We start from the raw sequence: 15,416 nt of genomic DNA, 5'->3' as shown, positions 1-15,416 counted from the left end.
AGTGTGTGAGTGAGTGGACTTTTTCTAAGATATACAGAAGGCATTTGATACAGTCAACCATGCCATTTTATTAGAGAAATTATATAATTGTGGGGTTTTCGTGGGGTAGCTCATGCTTGGTTTTCCAGCTACTTACAAAACAGAAGGCAATGTGTTAAAATCAAGGGTGTTTTGAGTAAAATGGGTGTAGTCAGGCACGGAGTCCTCCAGGGATCGGTCTTGGGAGCAACTTTGTTTCCTTGTATATATCAATGATCTTTGTTATTCTTCATTAAATAGCCAAATCACCGCATTCGCGGATGACACGGCCCTCTGCTATTTAAGTGAGACGTGGGAAGAATCAGAAAGAAAAATTTTAACCGACCTGGAAGCTTTAAAATGGTGGTTTTACAGGAATAAATTAGTTCTCAACACACAAAAAACTAACTGCATTAATTTTAATTTAAGGGGGTTCATTGAATTTAATAATAAAATTATATATAAATGTTTAGATTGTTTAAATACGATTAATACCTGTGTAAATTGTTCAGAAATCAGTCCAACCAGAGAAGTAAAATATTTGGGTGTAATCCTAGATAGCGAATTGAGCTGGAAAACGCATATAATTAAACTAAAATCAAAACTCATAACAGGAATTAGACTTTTTTATCACTTGCGGGAACGTATGCCCAATCCAAACTCTTCGTTGTTTATATTTTGCCTTAGTAAATAGTAGATTAGAATACGCTATAATTTTCTTGGGGTGGAACGTATAGATCTACAATAAAACCTGTGGAAAACATTCAAAAATGGTATGTTAAATTAATTCTAAAGAGAAGATTAAGAGAACCATCTCATCCGTGTTTTGTTAGTATGAATATTTTGCCGTTACGTTGTATTTATATATTTAAGGTTTTTAAAAGCTTTTTATTTAATTAGTGGAAATTTACCATCAAATGTTAACTTTTTTAGACAAGGTCTTAGAAATGCTAGCAATTTTAGAGTTCCTAAACCTAATGTAACTTTTTATACAAAAACATTTAATTATACAGGACCAAGACTTTTCAATAGGTTGCCGCAAAATATAAAAAATATTACAAAAGTAAATAAATTCCTTAGAAGTGTTTAAAACCTGGCTTTTAAGTATGGACAGAAGCAACGTTGAGTATCTGTTAACTATTATCCAATAGGTAATTTATTATGTTTAACCTTTATTATTTGTTATTTTGGTTTGGCGGTTTGTGGAGATGTTTAAACATATATTTTCTTTACAATAAGTATATTCTGTTTATTTTTAATTTCACGAAGGGTAAGTTTGAGTTTTGTTAATTCTGTTTGCTAAGCCATAAAGATGTAACAATAAATTAATTTATGGGATTAGAAGATATAGATAGTTATAGTGTCTGCAACCGCAAATGAACTCTTTATTTAAATAAACTTATCTGGTGGAATCCCTCATCAGGCTTTGCCTTTGGGACCCTATTTTCCTAATAAAATTATATTTTATTTGTCATAATAGAATTTTATATATGTTAGTATACATATGTAATACGCATATGATTTTGTTGTGTTTGATACTTATATTTGTGTTTTTTTAGGAAATAAATCATTTATTCATTTATTTATTCATTTATTCATGTATAAAAGTTTGTTTCCGTGTCAGTTTACTGGTACACTCTGTCCCAGCTCTGAAGAGCAAGTTTCTTGAAAAATGTAATGTTTTGAGAATTGGAAGTGTCTGCTTGTTGATGAAATAATTACATATTTTGAAGGAATGTCTAGCTGTGTAACTTGGCCTGTATGGTCAGAGAGCCTTGTGTGGATTATCTTCACTGCTATGGAGTTATGGTTAAGGTTTTGTACATACAATGTCAATAGATGACATTGATGTGTTGGTGATTCTAGTCGGAGGTAGGTCCATTCGAGTTATGTCAAAAGAAGTGAGTATGTCAGCCAACAAATTATTTTCCTTCTTTCTCTTTGTATAGTAAATCAACATTGAAATCTCTATCACAATACAAATGTCATCATTCTTCAGGGGAATATTATCAAGAGAGTCAGATAAAATGGGTAAGGCATGATCAAGCAGGGACCTAGGAGGATGGTAGACTCCAATAATATAAAGCGGTTTCTTTTTAAGTACTGAAGCTCACTGAAGTTTTCACTACTGTAAGTTCACAGGCTAATTCACTACTTAGCTTTTCCAGATTTAATCCTTCCAATTCATAGCCAAAGGTGTTTATTTTTGTAAATAACTACTCCTTTTAAGTGATGTTCCCCACTTAAAGAGGTATAAACAGTATAGTTTGGAAGTTGTGCAGCTTTGATTGTGTTAGAATTTAAGACATGCTCTGTGAATACAACAATTTCTGGATTTGCCAGATGAAGTAATGTGATAATCGTTCAATCTTGTTAAAGAGTCTGTCAACATTATCGTGAAATATACACAATTTTTTGCCTACAGGAGGCCTTGCATTCTTTTTGGATTTGTCAATATGCATTGTACCAACTGGTTGTTCCCAATCTCCCCAGAAATATTGTCTAAAGGCTGTTTCTTTTGTTGCAAGGTGCTCATTGTCTGATGGAGAGAAGGAGGAAGATTATTTTTACTAGCCAAGGATAAACAGATTTTTTGGGCTTCTTCAATATTTTTAATGAAAAAATCTGCCAATGTTAAAATTTTTTTTGCAGTATTATGAACTTTGAATGTATAAAAATTTGACTGTTAGCTAAGAATTGTTTTTTTATTTATATCTGTGTGTTCTCTATAACAGTTATTAAAATCTACTCTGTTCTCAGTATGTTATCCTGTATTAGTTTCACCCACTGTCTTGTCGCTAGAACTCAGCTTGGCAGGTCTGTTGAAAGTTGTCTTGCTTTAATGAAATTGGTTTTCATTGTATAACCCAATTCTGTATTTCTTGTTTGAGTTTCTGAGCTGTTAAAAGTTTAGGTCACTTCCTTAAACTGAAGTTTTCTCTATATTAGTTTGTTTCAGTAGATTGATTCAGAAGGTCTTATATATTCATCTGTCCTGATAATTGTGTAACACAATACACTGGAGTACTGAAATCCTACTTTACTTTGCAGTAAAGTTACCAGTAAGTTTTTTTATTTGAAACAGTGAAGTAATTAGCAGCCAATATTCTAGTGTTTACTGTATACTACTTTATAAAAAAGCATTTACTGAACTTTGCTTGGACTCCAGGTACTAATAATTACAGTTTACAAACCAAGCCACAAAATAAAATTCCAGTTCGATTGAGGCCTATTTTGTAGAACTAATTTTGCAGCAGCCACAACTTCATCTCCTTCTTTAATGTTACTACACTGTCTCTTCATGTCTTTGAGCAGGTAACTCCACAGTTTGAGCCCATATAAGAGCGTTTGTCTTCAAATAAAAAGTTGATACTATGTTTATTGCAGTAAATGACCCATCCTCCAGGTTTACTGGGGTTCTACCTCAAGGAAATAGAACAATATCATCAGCATTCATCCAAGTACCTGGGTCAGTGGCGTAGCGAAGGGGAGGGTCCAGGGGGTCCGGACCCCCCCCCCGAAATTTTAAGACATAAAAAAATAAAGCATGGAGCAGGAGAAAAAGGGAGAGTTACCATACTCTTGTCTACAAACATTAAGTTCATTGATTTAATTGATTAAAGTGACCGTTGTTAAACATTTAATTGTCCTTTCGTTTAAATCATAAAGTATCAAACGATACTTTTGGGCTCGGCCTTTCGGATAGTGTAGTGTAATCACGGTATTTCTATAGGGCGCGGTCACGTGATGTCGCAAAGTAACCTGAACCGTAATTATATAGGTATTATTCGGCGTTGTATTAATACCTAAAACCAACGTCCTAACATAATTCTAAGTAACTTTTATACATCAAGAGATTCCACACGGGCCCTGAGAAGCGCGACAGGGGAGTGGTGTGGTACGGAGTGGGAGAAGCCGTCAAAAGAGGGGAGGGGCTGACTGCCGCCGCGCCACAAAGCTTGCCACTTGAGACGAATGCGGATAATTACCCTAATACTTAAAACCATTTTCCGGAAGTGGTTCAACCACGTGGTGATCCTAACACCTAACCAAAATTACATTCCCCCCAAAGGCCCGGATCGGTCATTATGCTGGGACACTCCTCTAGCCAGCTTTGACTTAGAATTAGATATTAATATTCCCCCATAATTAAATCCCCCTAAAAATTAAAGCACGGCGTGACCCTCGATACCCGAACCATGCTGCCCGTATTCCCGATCCCCACAACCCCCACGATCCCCCGCCTAACCTGCCTAGCCCGACATAATTTATTGGCACCTAAATGGTAATAAAAATATATATTACACTTGAGATTTAATTTAACACTAGGACCAACTCACGGATACCCGTCCAGCCTGCAGCGTCGGTCAGGCGTACACGTCCTCTCGCTCCTCTCCTACAAGTGCGTACTCGACCAAAACCCGTTCACCGATAATCGGCCTGATTGCGCCCGTTCCGATATTCGGCCAAAGGTCGCCCGTTTAGCTCCTGCACACTGACCGACCCGATCACCGTGGCGGTTACATGCCACAACCTCCCCCTCCGGCGGGGCTGACAAAAAAAAATTATTTCTATACGGATACGACGAAAGGGTGGGGTAGGAAGGGATAGGAGAACCCTACTCTCAATATAGCAAATTTTCCCATAACCCCATCCACAATCTGGACTACTCACGGAATTTTGGGTAACTCCCCCCCTATTTGAGGGAGTTGTCAGCTCCCATGGGATAACGCCTATAATCCGGGAAGATCCACAGGGCAATGTATACCATGTTGGAGCTGCTGACATTAAAGCATTCGAGCTTAATTGGGGAGCCATGATATGCTGATGTAAAAAAGTAGGAAAGAAGGATGGGTTTGGCAAATATATGTAAATATTATATTACAATTTTTCTCCACATCGCGCGACAGCATCCTCCCCCGGCGAACAAAATTTTGATATGAGGCCTCACATGAGAATGGTAGCATTAGCACTTTACTATTATAGAATTAAGACAGCCGTGATTGTGCACTGGGTAAATTAACAAACGTCTGCATTAAGGGCCCATGGTTGCAGTGCCGCATTTCCCTATAGGCCCACTAGGCCCAGGCCTAGGGCGCAAAATTTTAGGGGGCGCATAAATTTTAAAGTACACAAAAGAAAAAAGTTGCGGCGGCGGCGGGTGGTGTTGGCGCTCGGCGGGGCGGATGGCCAAGGTCAACTAGGTCCGGGGTGCGACGTTTGACTCATTCATTGGTTCATTGCTTTTATTTATTCAAAACACTCCTATATATATATATATATATATATATATATATATATATATATATATATATATATATATATATATATATATATATATATATATATATATATATATATACTATTGTAATTATCGTTCATCAAAATTACGTAATTAAGAAATTTACTGGATTTCTACGTCAGTGTAATCAGAGTCCCCTGGGGGGGGGGGGGCGCTCTTTGGTCTGTAGGCCTAGGGGCGCCGAATTTGTAAATGCGGCCCTGCATGGTTGTAGGTTTTATAGTTGTGCGCTTAATCAATGGGTACCCACATGGAGTCACTTCAGGAGTTCCACTTTTATGGTAATAGTGGTTTGTTATGCTGTACAAGAAAAATGTATTATTAGACACCAACTTGTGGGTGCTGTGGACTCCATAATTCATTAATTTGCTGAACCCATGAACAACCATTTAATTGATAATTCAATCCTGCAACCAAGCAAGTATGATACTGCGTGCACGATTTCGAGATTATGTTATCAAATATGGTATATGCCGTCTACCATTCTCATGTTTAAAAGTAATACTACTCTGCCAAGTAAGGAGCTATTGCGGCGCACGATGGGGAGAAGAGTTCCATTTTCATATCCGAAATCGGATATCATGCCAATAGTAAGGATGGGACATGGGGACCGGGATATCAGCAAATGCGTGCAAGGGTTGTTTGAAACCATTCCACCGATCTAAAACAAAAGGAATACTCAAAACTGCCCAATTATAATAACACATAACCTAACATGCATAAAACCATATATATAAAACTGTACAAGGTTACACTTACATAGGTAGGAATAGAACAGGAATTGGAGGACATTTTCGTAAGACGAAAGAAACAGCAATAATTGGCAAACCGACGCAAATCATACACAGATCATACGCAGTCGATGTTTCGTGTCCGGTACATTAGTTTATATAACTGACTCCCTATTGTGACGGCGCCTGAGAGTCCGTTTTTTGTACACGTCTATTCTATACCCACCTAAACAAACATGCGAGTATAATACCGAGTAGACCAAATCCTAACCCTTATACTAAAAATGAAATTAATAACGTACGCATGCTTATTCAAACAACTAACTTAACTAAACTACGTTTGGATAACCCAAGATCTGGCTAGACCTATACATATATACATTTCTGTGTAACTTTTAATTTTTTGTGAGTACTTTCAGTGCAGCCAAGCCTAAATGTTGAAAGACATGACATTCCAACAAGTAGGATCCTGGGCCTTGGTTACTGTTGAGTGTCTTGCTCAAAGAGAGTAATTAAAAAATACATACAAAAAGTCACTCTCCTTGACCAAGGTTAATTAATTAGCAGTACTGCTTTCTAAAAAAAAATCAAACTCAACCTGGTTCCCAGTGCCCGATGACCACACCGAAAAGTTTAATGTTTAGGGGCACTGCTTCCCTAAGACAACCCGTCCGTTCTAGGCGGACCTCGAAAAGCCATACCTCAGACCAAACGAACCACAATCGTCTATGGGAGCAGATGTTATCCCTGTGTTTAAGTGTTAAAGTGAAGGAGTACACATTGAAACTTAAAACTAATATCACTACAGAGAAGTGTCCCCTACCGACCGGCGCCCCAGGAGTTAATGAGTTGGTGAAAAGAATCTCTTTAAGTGGGATACGTGTGCCTTGCGCACAAATTTTCCGGTCGATGGGTTAAGTAGCTTAACAGTCACCGGTGATGTGAAACATTCTATCACGCAAGGTTTAGACCAAAGTGGTAGTAACTTCTGATTTATGCTATCCGCTGCTCTGCTCATAGGATTGCTCTTATACATGACCCAATCTCCCGGCTTAAATACAACGGGCATCCGTCCAGCATTATACAACCTCTCTCTACGTCTTCTGGCCTGTTGTAAGTTTTTGTAAGGCCTGATGCCATTTTTGATCATTTGGGACTATATGCTTTTGATTAGGTACCAATGAATCCAGATTCCAAGCCAATTCTAATGAATGAGAAATTTCGTGACCCAAAAACAAACTGGCTGGTGAAGCTTTGGTGCTGTCATGCAATGCAGAATTAAATGCCAATTGAAACCAATGAATGTTTCTGTCCCATGACTTGTGATCCTGTTGATGAAATATATCCTGATAGCGACCTTCAGATTTTTGTTCACCCTTTCCGCGTGCGAGGGATTGGCATAATAGGGCGAAGTATAAATGTGTTGAATTCCATACTCTAAACACATGTCTGTAAATTTTTGGGAGCGAAATTGACTTGCATTGTCGGACACGAGATATTTAGGAAACCCGAAATACGAAAAAACATGTTTAGTGAGAAGTTTCACTGTTGAAGACGCAGTGGTATTTTTAACCGGTAAAAGAATGGTAAACTTTGAAAATGCATCCACTACAGTTAAAAGGTACCGATTTCCCTGACCTGATCTTGGTAAAGGTCCTATGTGATCAATAAAAATTTTTTTCCATACTTGATCTACTATTTCTGAAGATAGATGACCTATTTTAGATGTAGGAGCTTGCTTTGATCTCTGGCATAAATAACACGACCTAACTCTGTCAGCAATGAGATTGGTTAGATTGTACGCCCAAAAGTAACGAGTAATACGTGCTGATGTCTTCTTGATTCCTAAATGAGCAGAAGTTGGTGCCTCATGATAGTACCTAAAAACCAGATCTATTAATCTTTGAGGTAAAACGACTCGTGGTTTAGTTTTTCCTGGTGGCTTATATAGAAGGACACCGTGCTCTACGCTGTAGTTCTGATACTTAACCGGAGTTTTGATAATCTTTGCTAGCTCAGGATCCTCTTTTTGATGTTGTGCAATATCTTTAAACGCTTCGGGTATGGCAAATAAGGTCATAGTAACATCCTTCTGACCATCTGACACCCAACTACCCTCCGTGGAGCAGCTACTAGTTACCCTTGTGTCCTCATTAACATTGGTTTTTTCCGTATTCTCAAAAAGTCTAGACAAACAGTCTGCGACCACATTTTCCCTGCCTTTAATATGCTGGACCACGAATTTGAAAGAATTAATTAACGATACCCATCTTGCGATCTTACCCGTTTGCTGACGAGGATGGTTCAGGAGCCATGATAGTGCTGAACAGTCTGTGTGCAACTGGAATTCGCGGTGCTCAAGATACTGCTGAAACTTAGTGAAGGCAAAAACTACGGCAAGGCATTCCAATTGTAAAGTAGTGTAGTTTAGTTCATGTCTATTTAGGGCCCTAGATGCAAATGCTATTGGAAGGAGAGACCCGTTGTGCTCTTGAGACAAGACCGCGCCGACCGCCGAACCCGATGCATCGGTGTGCAAGATGAAATGGCTCAGAGAAATCTGGGGTTTTAAGCACTGGTCCGGATACCAAACATCCCTTAAGACTCTCAAATGCCTTTTGCTGTTCAGGACCCCAGACAAACTTCACTCCCTTTCGCTTTAACTGATTCAAAGGTTGTGAAATCTCAGCAAACGATTTAATGAAGCGAGCATAAAAAGCACACATGCCTAGAAATCGGGACAACTGTTTAACATTTTTTGGTATTGGGAATCCCTCTATTGGTTTTTGCTCGATCAGAGTGGATGGAAATTGTCTGGTTGCTGAAAGTGTGACCCAAAAACTGAATGCGGTTTGAGGCAATAGTGATTTTTTCTGGGTTGACGGTAAGACCTGCCTTGTGAAGTCGTGATATTACCTCCCTCAGATGTTCTATGTGTTCTTCAAAGGTCCCCGATGAGTACACACACACATCATCAAAAAAATTGTAAACATATCTAAACTTAATATCACCAAAAATTGTGTCGATCAGGTTAGTCAAAACCATACTTCCCGACGCCAGACCAAAAGGCAAGAAATTAAACTCATACTGTTGCCATGGAACTACAAATGCCGTATACTTCTTTGATTCTTCCTCCAAGGGGATTTGTAAATACGCTTGATTTAAGTCTAATAAAGAGTACCAACGACTTTGACCGAGATGCTGAAAAGCAGATTCTATTGTTGGCATAGGAGTCGCTTCAAGATCCAATATGCTGTTAATACCGCGATAGTTCACAACTAGTCCTACTCTTTTCCACCCTTTTTGGGGACTAAAAAAGCCGGAGATGCGTATTGAGATGTTGATGGACGAATGACACCCTTGGAAAGAAGATCATCTATGTGCGCTCTCATCTGCTCCAATTTTGGTGGAGCATACTGATATGGACGTGCCCTGACGATCTTCGGTGAGTTGACTCTAATAGTATATTTAAGGAGGTTGGTACGGCCTAACCTCTTAGTTATGGTGTTGGGAAACTCCGCAATAAGATCCAAAGCCTGCTGCGTTTGAATTGGGTTTGAGGTTCTCACCCAATGTCACTGGATAATCACGGCTACTCTCTACAACGGGAGACAATAACAGACACCGCGGTGTTCCGTATGGAAAGGACAACGTACGACTAGACATATTAACCATTGCTCTAGTTTTGGATAAAAAGTCCGAACCCAATATAATAGGCACTGGTAATTTATCATTAATCAGGAAAGGTATATTCCATGATAAGTTTTTAACCTTAATATGCAACTGTGCCCCACTACAAAATTCAAGGATATCCCCATTAGCCGCTAGAGCCGTCTGTCGAACACAAAATTACCGATTTGACGATTCTAGGAATATTCCTAACAGTTTCAAAACACTCCCGCGACATTAGTGTGAAAGAGGACCCAGTATCAACAAGTGCTCTCTGAACCAATTTACCAAAAGATATATTTATAAAACAAAGATTTGATTTTGGAACTGACGGAGCCATTTTTGACTTTGGTGAAGACCTTACACTTGATAACGATTTAGAGTGAAATCCAGGAGGGGCGGCACAACAAATTGGAGAGTCATTTGCGCCCATTAATGACCTCCCTTGGCTTTTATAAATTGTTAGATGTAAAATGTATATTATTTTGGTTAGACGACCCATGGTTGCTCGATCGGTAACGAGAATTTGTGAATGAAAGTTGACCCACGACCCTGAAAATTTTCATGATTATGGTTAATGCCGTGATTATTTCTACTCTGATTGCCGTCTACCGAGCGGTTATGAAAGGATCGTTCATTCCTTTCTGAATTTTGTGCATAATACAAGGTTGAACCAGTATCGTATTGCCGATTATAGTTCATATTCCCGTGCCGTCCCTGGTATTGATTGGGTTGTTTACTCGCGAAAGCGGTGCGACTGTTGTTTTGGCCCCTAAACCGATTGTGAACATCCTGAAAATGCCGGTTGGAAATATCCCGTGGGCGTGCCACCACTCGCTCCGCTGGATATAGCATATTCCCTATGAAATTGCATTTCAGTTGTCCTAATAACGTCTATTCGAGGGGAGAGTGCGTATAGATCGTCAACTTTACTGTCGTTGGCGGTGGGAAACCTGCAAGACGAGCACGCGTAGCCGGATTGAGACCGGTCAGGATAGTATCAAGCAGATCCTGCTCACCAAATTCAGCCAACAAAATATCGGCGAGTGACTGAAGATCAGTTACGAAATCAGCCAATGTCTCTTTAGGTTTTTGCACCCGGTATAGCATTTCCGATACACACTGCTGCCTCACTCGACCAGGAAGAAAAGTCTCTAAGACCGAGCATAATAGTTGACTCGATGAGTATTTTTCAACTATGGCTCTATTCCAAAGCGCCCTCAGCTGACCCTCGGTTTTAGGTAAAACATTTAGAATCACATTATTCGATGGGACAAGATCGAGCTTAATTACTTGCTTGAAGCTAATAAGGAAACGTACTAAACGTCTTGGATCAGTTCCTGACACCAAAGGAAAGCTATCAATCATATCAGCCAAAATCTTGGGTAAATTAAAGTTTGAGTTATCATTTCTGGGGATTGGCCCAGATCTAGCGTCCCCCAAAGCTGCTGCCACCTCCATGCCTACCGCTGCTGCAGTGGTCTTAACCAAATATGACCATTGGTCCTCCGTGGCTATATTTTTTTGGTGCCTCCTTAAGATTTGGGGTAGTTCTCGCCTCATCTTCCAATTCCTGTATTTCCTCCGATTTATTGTGAATTGGGCCTAGTAACTTTTCGACCTTATGATTAATGAAATCTTTAAGAAGAGTTCTGTTGGCTTCCAAGGTGGCTGCTGGCGTGATATGCCAGGCCAGGCATTGATCTTTTGCCTGACTTGACCTTAGTTTGTCCACCCAAGAAGTTCCTTTTGGTCGCGATTCCCATTGATATGGTGGTTGTGCTTGTTCCTCTACCTCATGTTGTCCTATCGAATTCTCAGCCATGATAGCGGGACAAAATTACAATTCTTCAGAAATTAAATCCCCTCTGTAGACTCAAAATAGTACACTAACCGTACACAATGTATGAAACGTATTTGATTTGTGGGGGGGGGGTGGATGGTCACGGTAATACGGGTTCTTTTCCCTCTTTGAATAAATGTTGAACCCCTAAAAAAAATTATTTTGACATCTAAAACTTTTCTTTTAACAAACCAACCAGTATTTCATAACCACGCTCTGCTACCATTACTGAGACGAATGCGGATAATTACCCTAATACTTAAAACCATTTTCCGGAAGTGGTCAACCACGTGGTGATCCTAACACCTAACCAAAATTACATTCCCCCCAAAGGCCCGGATCGGTCATTATGCTGGGACAACTCCTCTAGCCAGCTTTGACTTAGAATTAGATATTAATATTCCCCCATAATTAAATCCCCCTAAAAATTAAAGCACGGCGTGACCCTCGATACCCGAACCATGCTGCCCGTATTCCCGATCCCCACAACCCCCACGATCCCCCGCCTAACCTGCCTAGCCCGACATAATTTATTGGCACCTAAATGGTAATAAAAATATATATTACACTTGAGATTTAATTTAACACTAGGACCAACTCACGGATACCCGTCCAGCCTGCAGCGTCGGTCAGCGTACACGTCCTCTCCGCTCCTCTCCTACAAGTGCGTACTCGACCAAAACCCGTTCACCGATAATCGGCCTGATTGCGCCCGTTCCGATATTCGGCCAAAGGTCGCCCGTTTAGCTCCTGCACACTGACCGACCCGATCACCGTGGCGGTTACATGCCACAACCTCCCCCTCCGGCGGGGCTGACAAAAAAAAATTATTTCTATACGGATACGACGAAAGGGTGGGTAGGAAGGGATAGGAGAACCCTACTCTCAATATAGCAAATTTTCCCATAACCCCATCCACAATCTGGACTACTCACGGAATTTTGGGTAACTCCCCCCCTATTTGAGGGAGTTGTCAGCTCCCATGGGATACGCCTATAATCCGGGAAGATCCACAGGGCAATGTATACCATGTTGGAGCTGCTGACATTAAAGCATTCGAGCTTAATTGGGGAGCCATGATATGCTGATGTAAAAAAGTAGGAAAGAAGGATGGGTTTGGCAAATATATGTAAATATTATATTACAATTTTTCTCCACATCGCGCGACAGCATCCTCCCCCGGCGAACAAAATTTTGATATGAGGCCTCACATGAGAATGGTAGCATTAGCACTTTACTATTATAGAATTAAGACAGCCGTGATTGTGCACTGGGTAAATTAACAAACGTCTGCATTAAGGGCCCATGGTTGCAGTGCCGCATTTCCCTATAGGCCCACTAGGCCCAGGCCTAGGGCGCAAAATTTTAGGGGGCGCATAAATTTTAAAGTACACAAAAGAAAAAAGTTGCGGCGGCGGGTGGTGTTGGCGCTCGGCGGGGCGGATGGCCAAGGTCAACTAGGTCCGGGGTGCGACGTTGACTCATTCATTGGTTCATTGCTTTTATTTATTCAAAACACTCCTATATATATATATATATATATATATATATATATATATATATATATATATATATATATATATATACTATTGTAATTATCGTTCATCAAAATTACGTAATTAAGAAATTTACTGGATTTCTACGTCAGTGTAATCAGAGTCCCCTGGGGGGGGGGGGGCGCTCTTTGGTCTGTAGGCCTAGGGGCGCCGAATTTGTAAATGCGGCCCTGCATGGTTGTAGGTTTTATAGTTGTGCGCTTAATCAATGGGTACCCACATGGAGTCACTTCAGGAGTTCCACTTTTATGGTAATAGTGGTTTGTTATGCTGTACAAGAAAAATGTATTATTAGACACCAACTTGTGGGTGCTGTGGACTCCATAATTCATTAATTTGCTGAACCCATGAACAACCATTTAATTGATAATTCCAATCCTGCAACCAAGCAAGTATGATACTGCGTGCACGATTTCGAGATTATGTTATCAAATATGGTATATGCCGTCTACCATTCTCATGTTTAAAAGTAATACTACTCTGCCAAGTAAGGAGCTATTGCGGCGCACGATGGGGAGAAGAGTTCCATTTTCATATCCGAAATCGGATATCATGCCAATAGTAAGGATGGGACATGGGGACCGGGATATCAGCAAATGCGTGCAAGGGTTGTTTGAAACCATTCCACCGATCTAAAACAAAAGGAATACTCAAAACTGCCCAATTATAATAACACATAACCTAACATGCATAAAACCATATATATAAAACTGTACAAGGTTACACTTACATAGGTAGGAATAGAACAGGAATTGGAGGACATTTTCGTAAGACGAAAGAAACAGCAATAATTGGCAAACCGACGCAAATCATACACAGATCATACGCAGTCGATGTTTCGTGTCCGGTACATTAGTTTTATATAACTGACTCCCTATTGTGACGGCGCCTGAGAGTCCGTTTTTTTGTACACGTCTATTCTATACCCACCTAAACAAACATGCGAGTATAATACCGAGTAGACCAAATCCTGCCTTTGCGGCCAGCGTGCAGCGTCGGTCAGCGTACACGTCCTCTCGCTCCTCTCCTACAAGTGCGTACTCGACCAAAACCCGTTCACCGATAATCGGCCTGATTGCGCCCGTTCCGATATTCGGCCAAAGGTCGCCCGTTTAGCTCCTGCACACTGACCGACCCGATCACTGTCACTATTGCCAGTGTGCTGGCTCTGCGTGCTGCGTACGATTATTTAAACACATGTTAGACAAATTTAACATTGGCAGTATAGTTAACATACTTCCAATAGTAACAATTAAAATATTTCTATCTGAATTTAAACGTTATAACACAGAGGTAAGAAGAGTGTTGAACAAGCAAGCGCGAGGACCGCACTACACAGCTCCGCGATACAGACTGAGGAAGCGTTACCCCCACTCTTCCAAATGACAAGTAGACCACTACGCATCGCCAGGCCAGGGCCCGTATGAAATCTCTCCATCAGTACCTCAACCACTCAACCAGTGAAATTCAAAATCGTCAAAACTTGAATCTGTAGAGTGCTTTTCTTCGGTATTTACCGACCGGAAGTGATTTTTTTTCTCGATAATTATATAGGTAGTCGAGTACAGTTTAATGATAACAAAAAATCGTCGTCCTAACTCAATCAAAAAATACCACGTTTACCTCAATAACTGAAGTCCGAAGTAGTTGAAGTTCTAATCATTAGAGTTTTTCAGGTGTATTTTATTTCCGACCGAAAGTGATTTTTTAAATTTTTTTCCGATAATTAGGCCTATATACTCGTCTACAGTGTAATGATACAAAAAATCGTCATTATAACTCATTCATAAATACCTAAATCAGTGAAATCCAAAGTAGCCGAACTTTCTAATCAGTAGAGTTTTTCCGGTGCATCTTTTACCAGTGAACCCATTGGCAAATAACACACAAAACGTCCCCCGGATCCCCCGGTTTCGGACCCCCCCCGAACGAAATTTCTGGCTACGCTACTGACCTGGGTACATCATGAGTAAATAGAGTAAAGAGCATGGAACACCCCTCAAGAAAGGGAAGTGGACTGGATCTGATTTGTATGATTTTATTTTTTTGGGTTTGCGGGATTTCACATATTCGTTGTCTATTGGTCAAAGTAAGTCTTAAACCCTACATCTTCAGTGACACATGTCACCATAGTATTCAATTCAGTCAACAGTTGTTCAAGTTCAAGTGTGTCAAAATCTTTGCTAAAGTCCACATATTGCCGTTGTATTTTTAGCTTCCATTTGGTCTATTATGTAGACAATAAAACAAGGTAGTAGTACACCACACCACGTGTTACGTAATCGGTTTTGCTGAGA

General features: G+C 40.1%; 1 protein-coding gene across 1 annotated transcript in view; it reads left to right on the top strand.

Moving 5' to 3' along the window:
* LOC124363571 (probable G-protein coupled receptor CG31760) overlaps positions 1–14,546 on the top strand; it is a 100,304-nt gene extending 85,758 nt beyond the window's left edge. The window contains exon 9 of the mRNA XM_046818826.1: positions 14,411–14,546. Coding sequence (XP_046674782.1) covers positions 14,411–14,546 — 136 coding nt within the window. The remainder of the gene's footprint in view (positions 1–14,410) is intronic.
* Positions 14,547–15,416: the final 870 nt, after the last annotated feature.

The sequence above is a fragment of the Homalodisca vitripennis genome, chromosome 5, assembly GCF_021130785.1.
Source record: "Homalodisca vitripennis isolate AUS2020 chromosome 5, UT_GWSS_2.1, whole genome shotgun sequence".
In the NCBI taxonomy this organism is placed as follows: Eukaryota; Metazoa; Arthropoda; class Insecta; order Hemiptera; family Cicadellidae; genus Homalodisca; species Homalodisca vitripennis.
The sequence above is the reverse complement of the archived record's forward strand: the minus strand, read 5'-3'. Positions and strand labels throughout refer to the sequence as shown.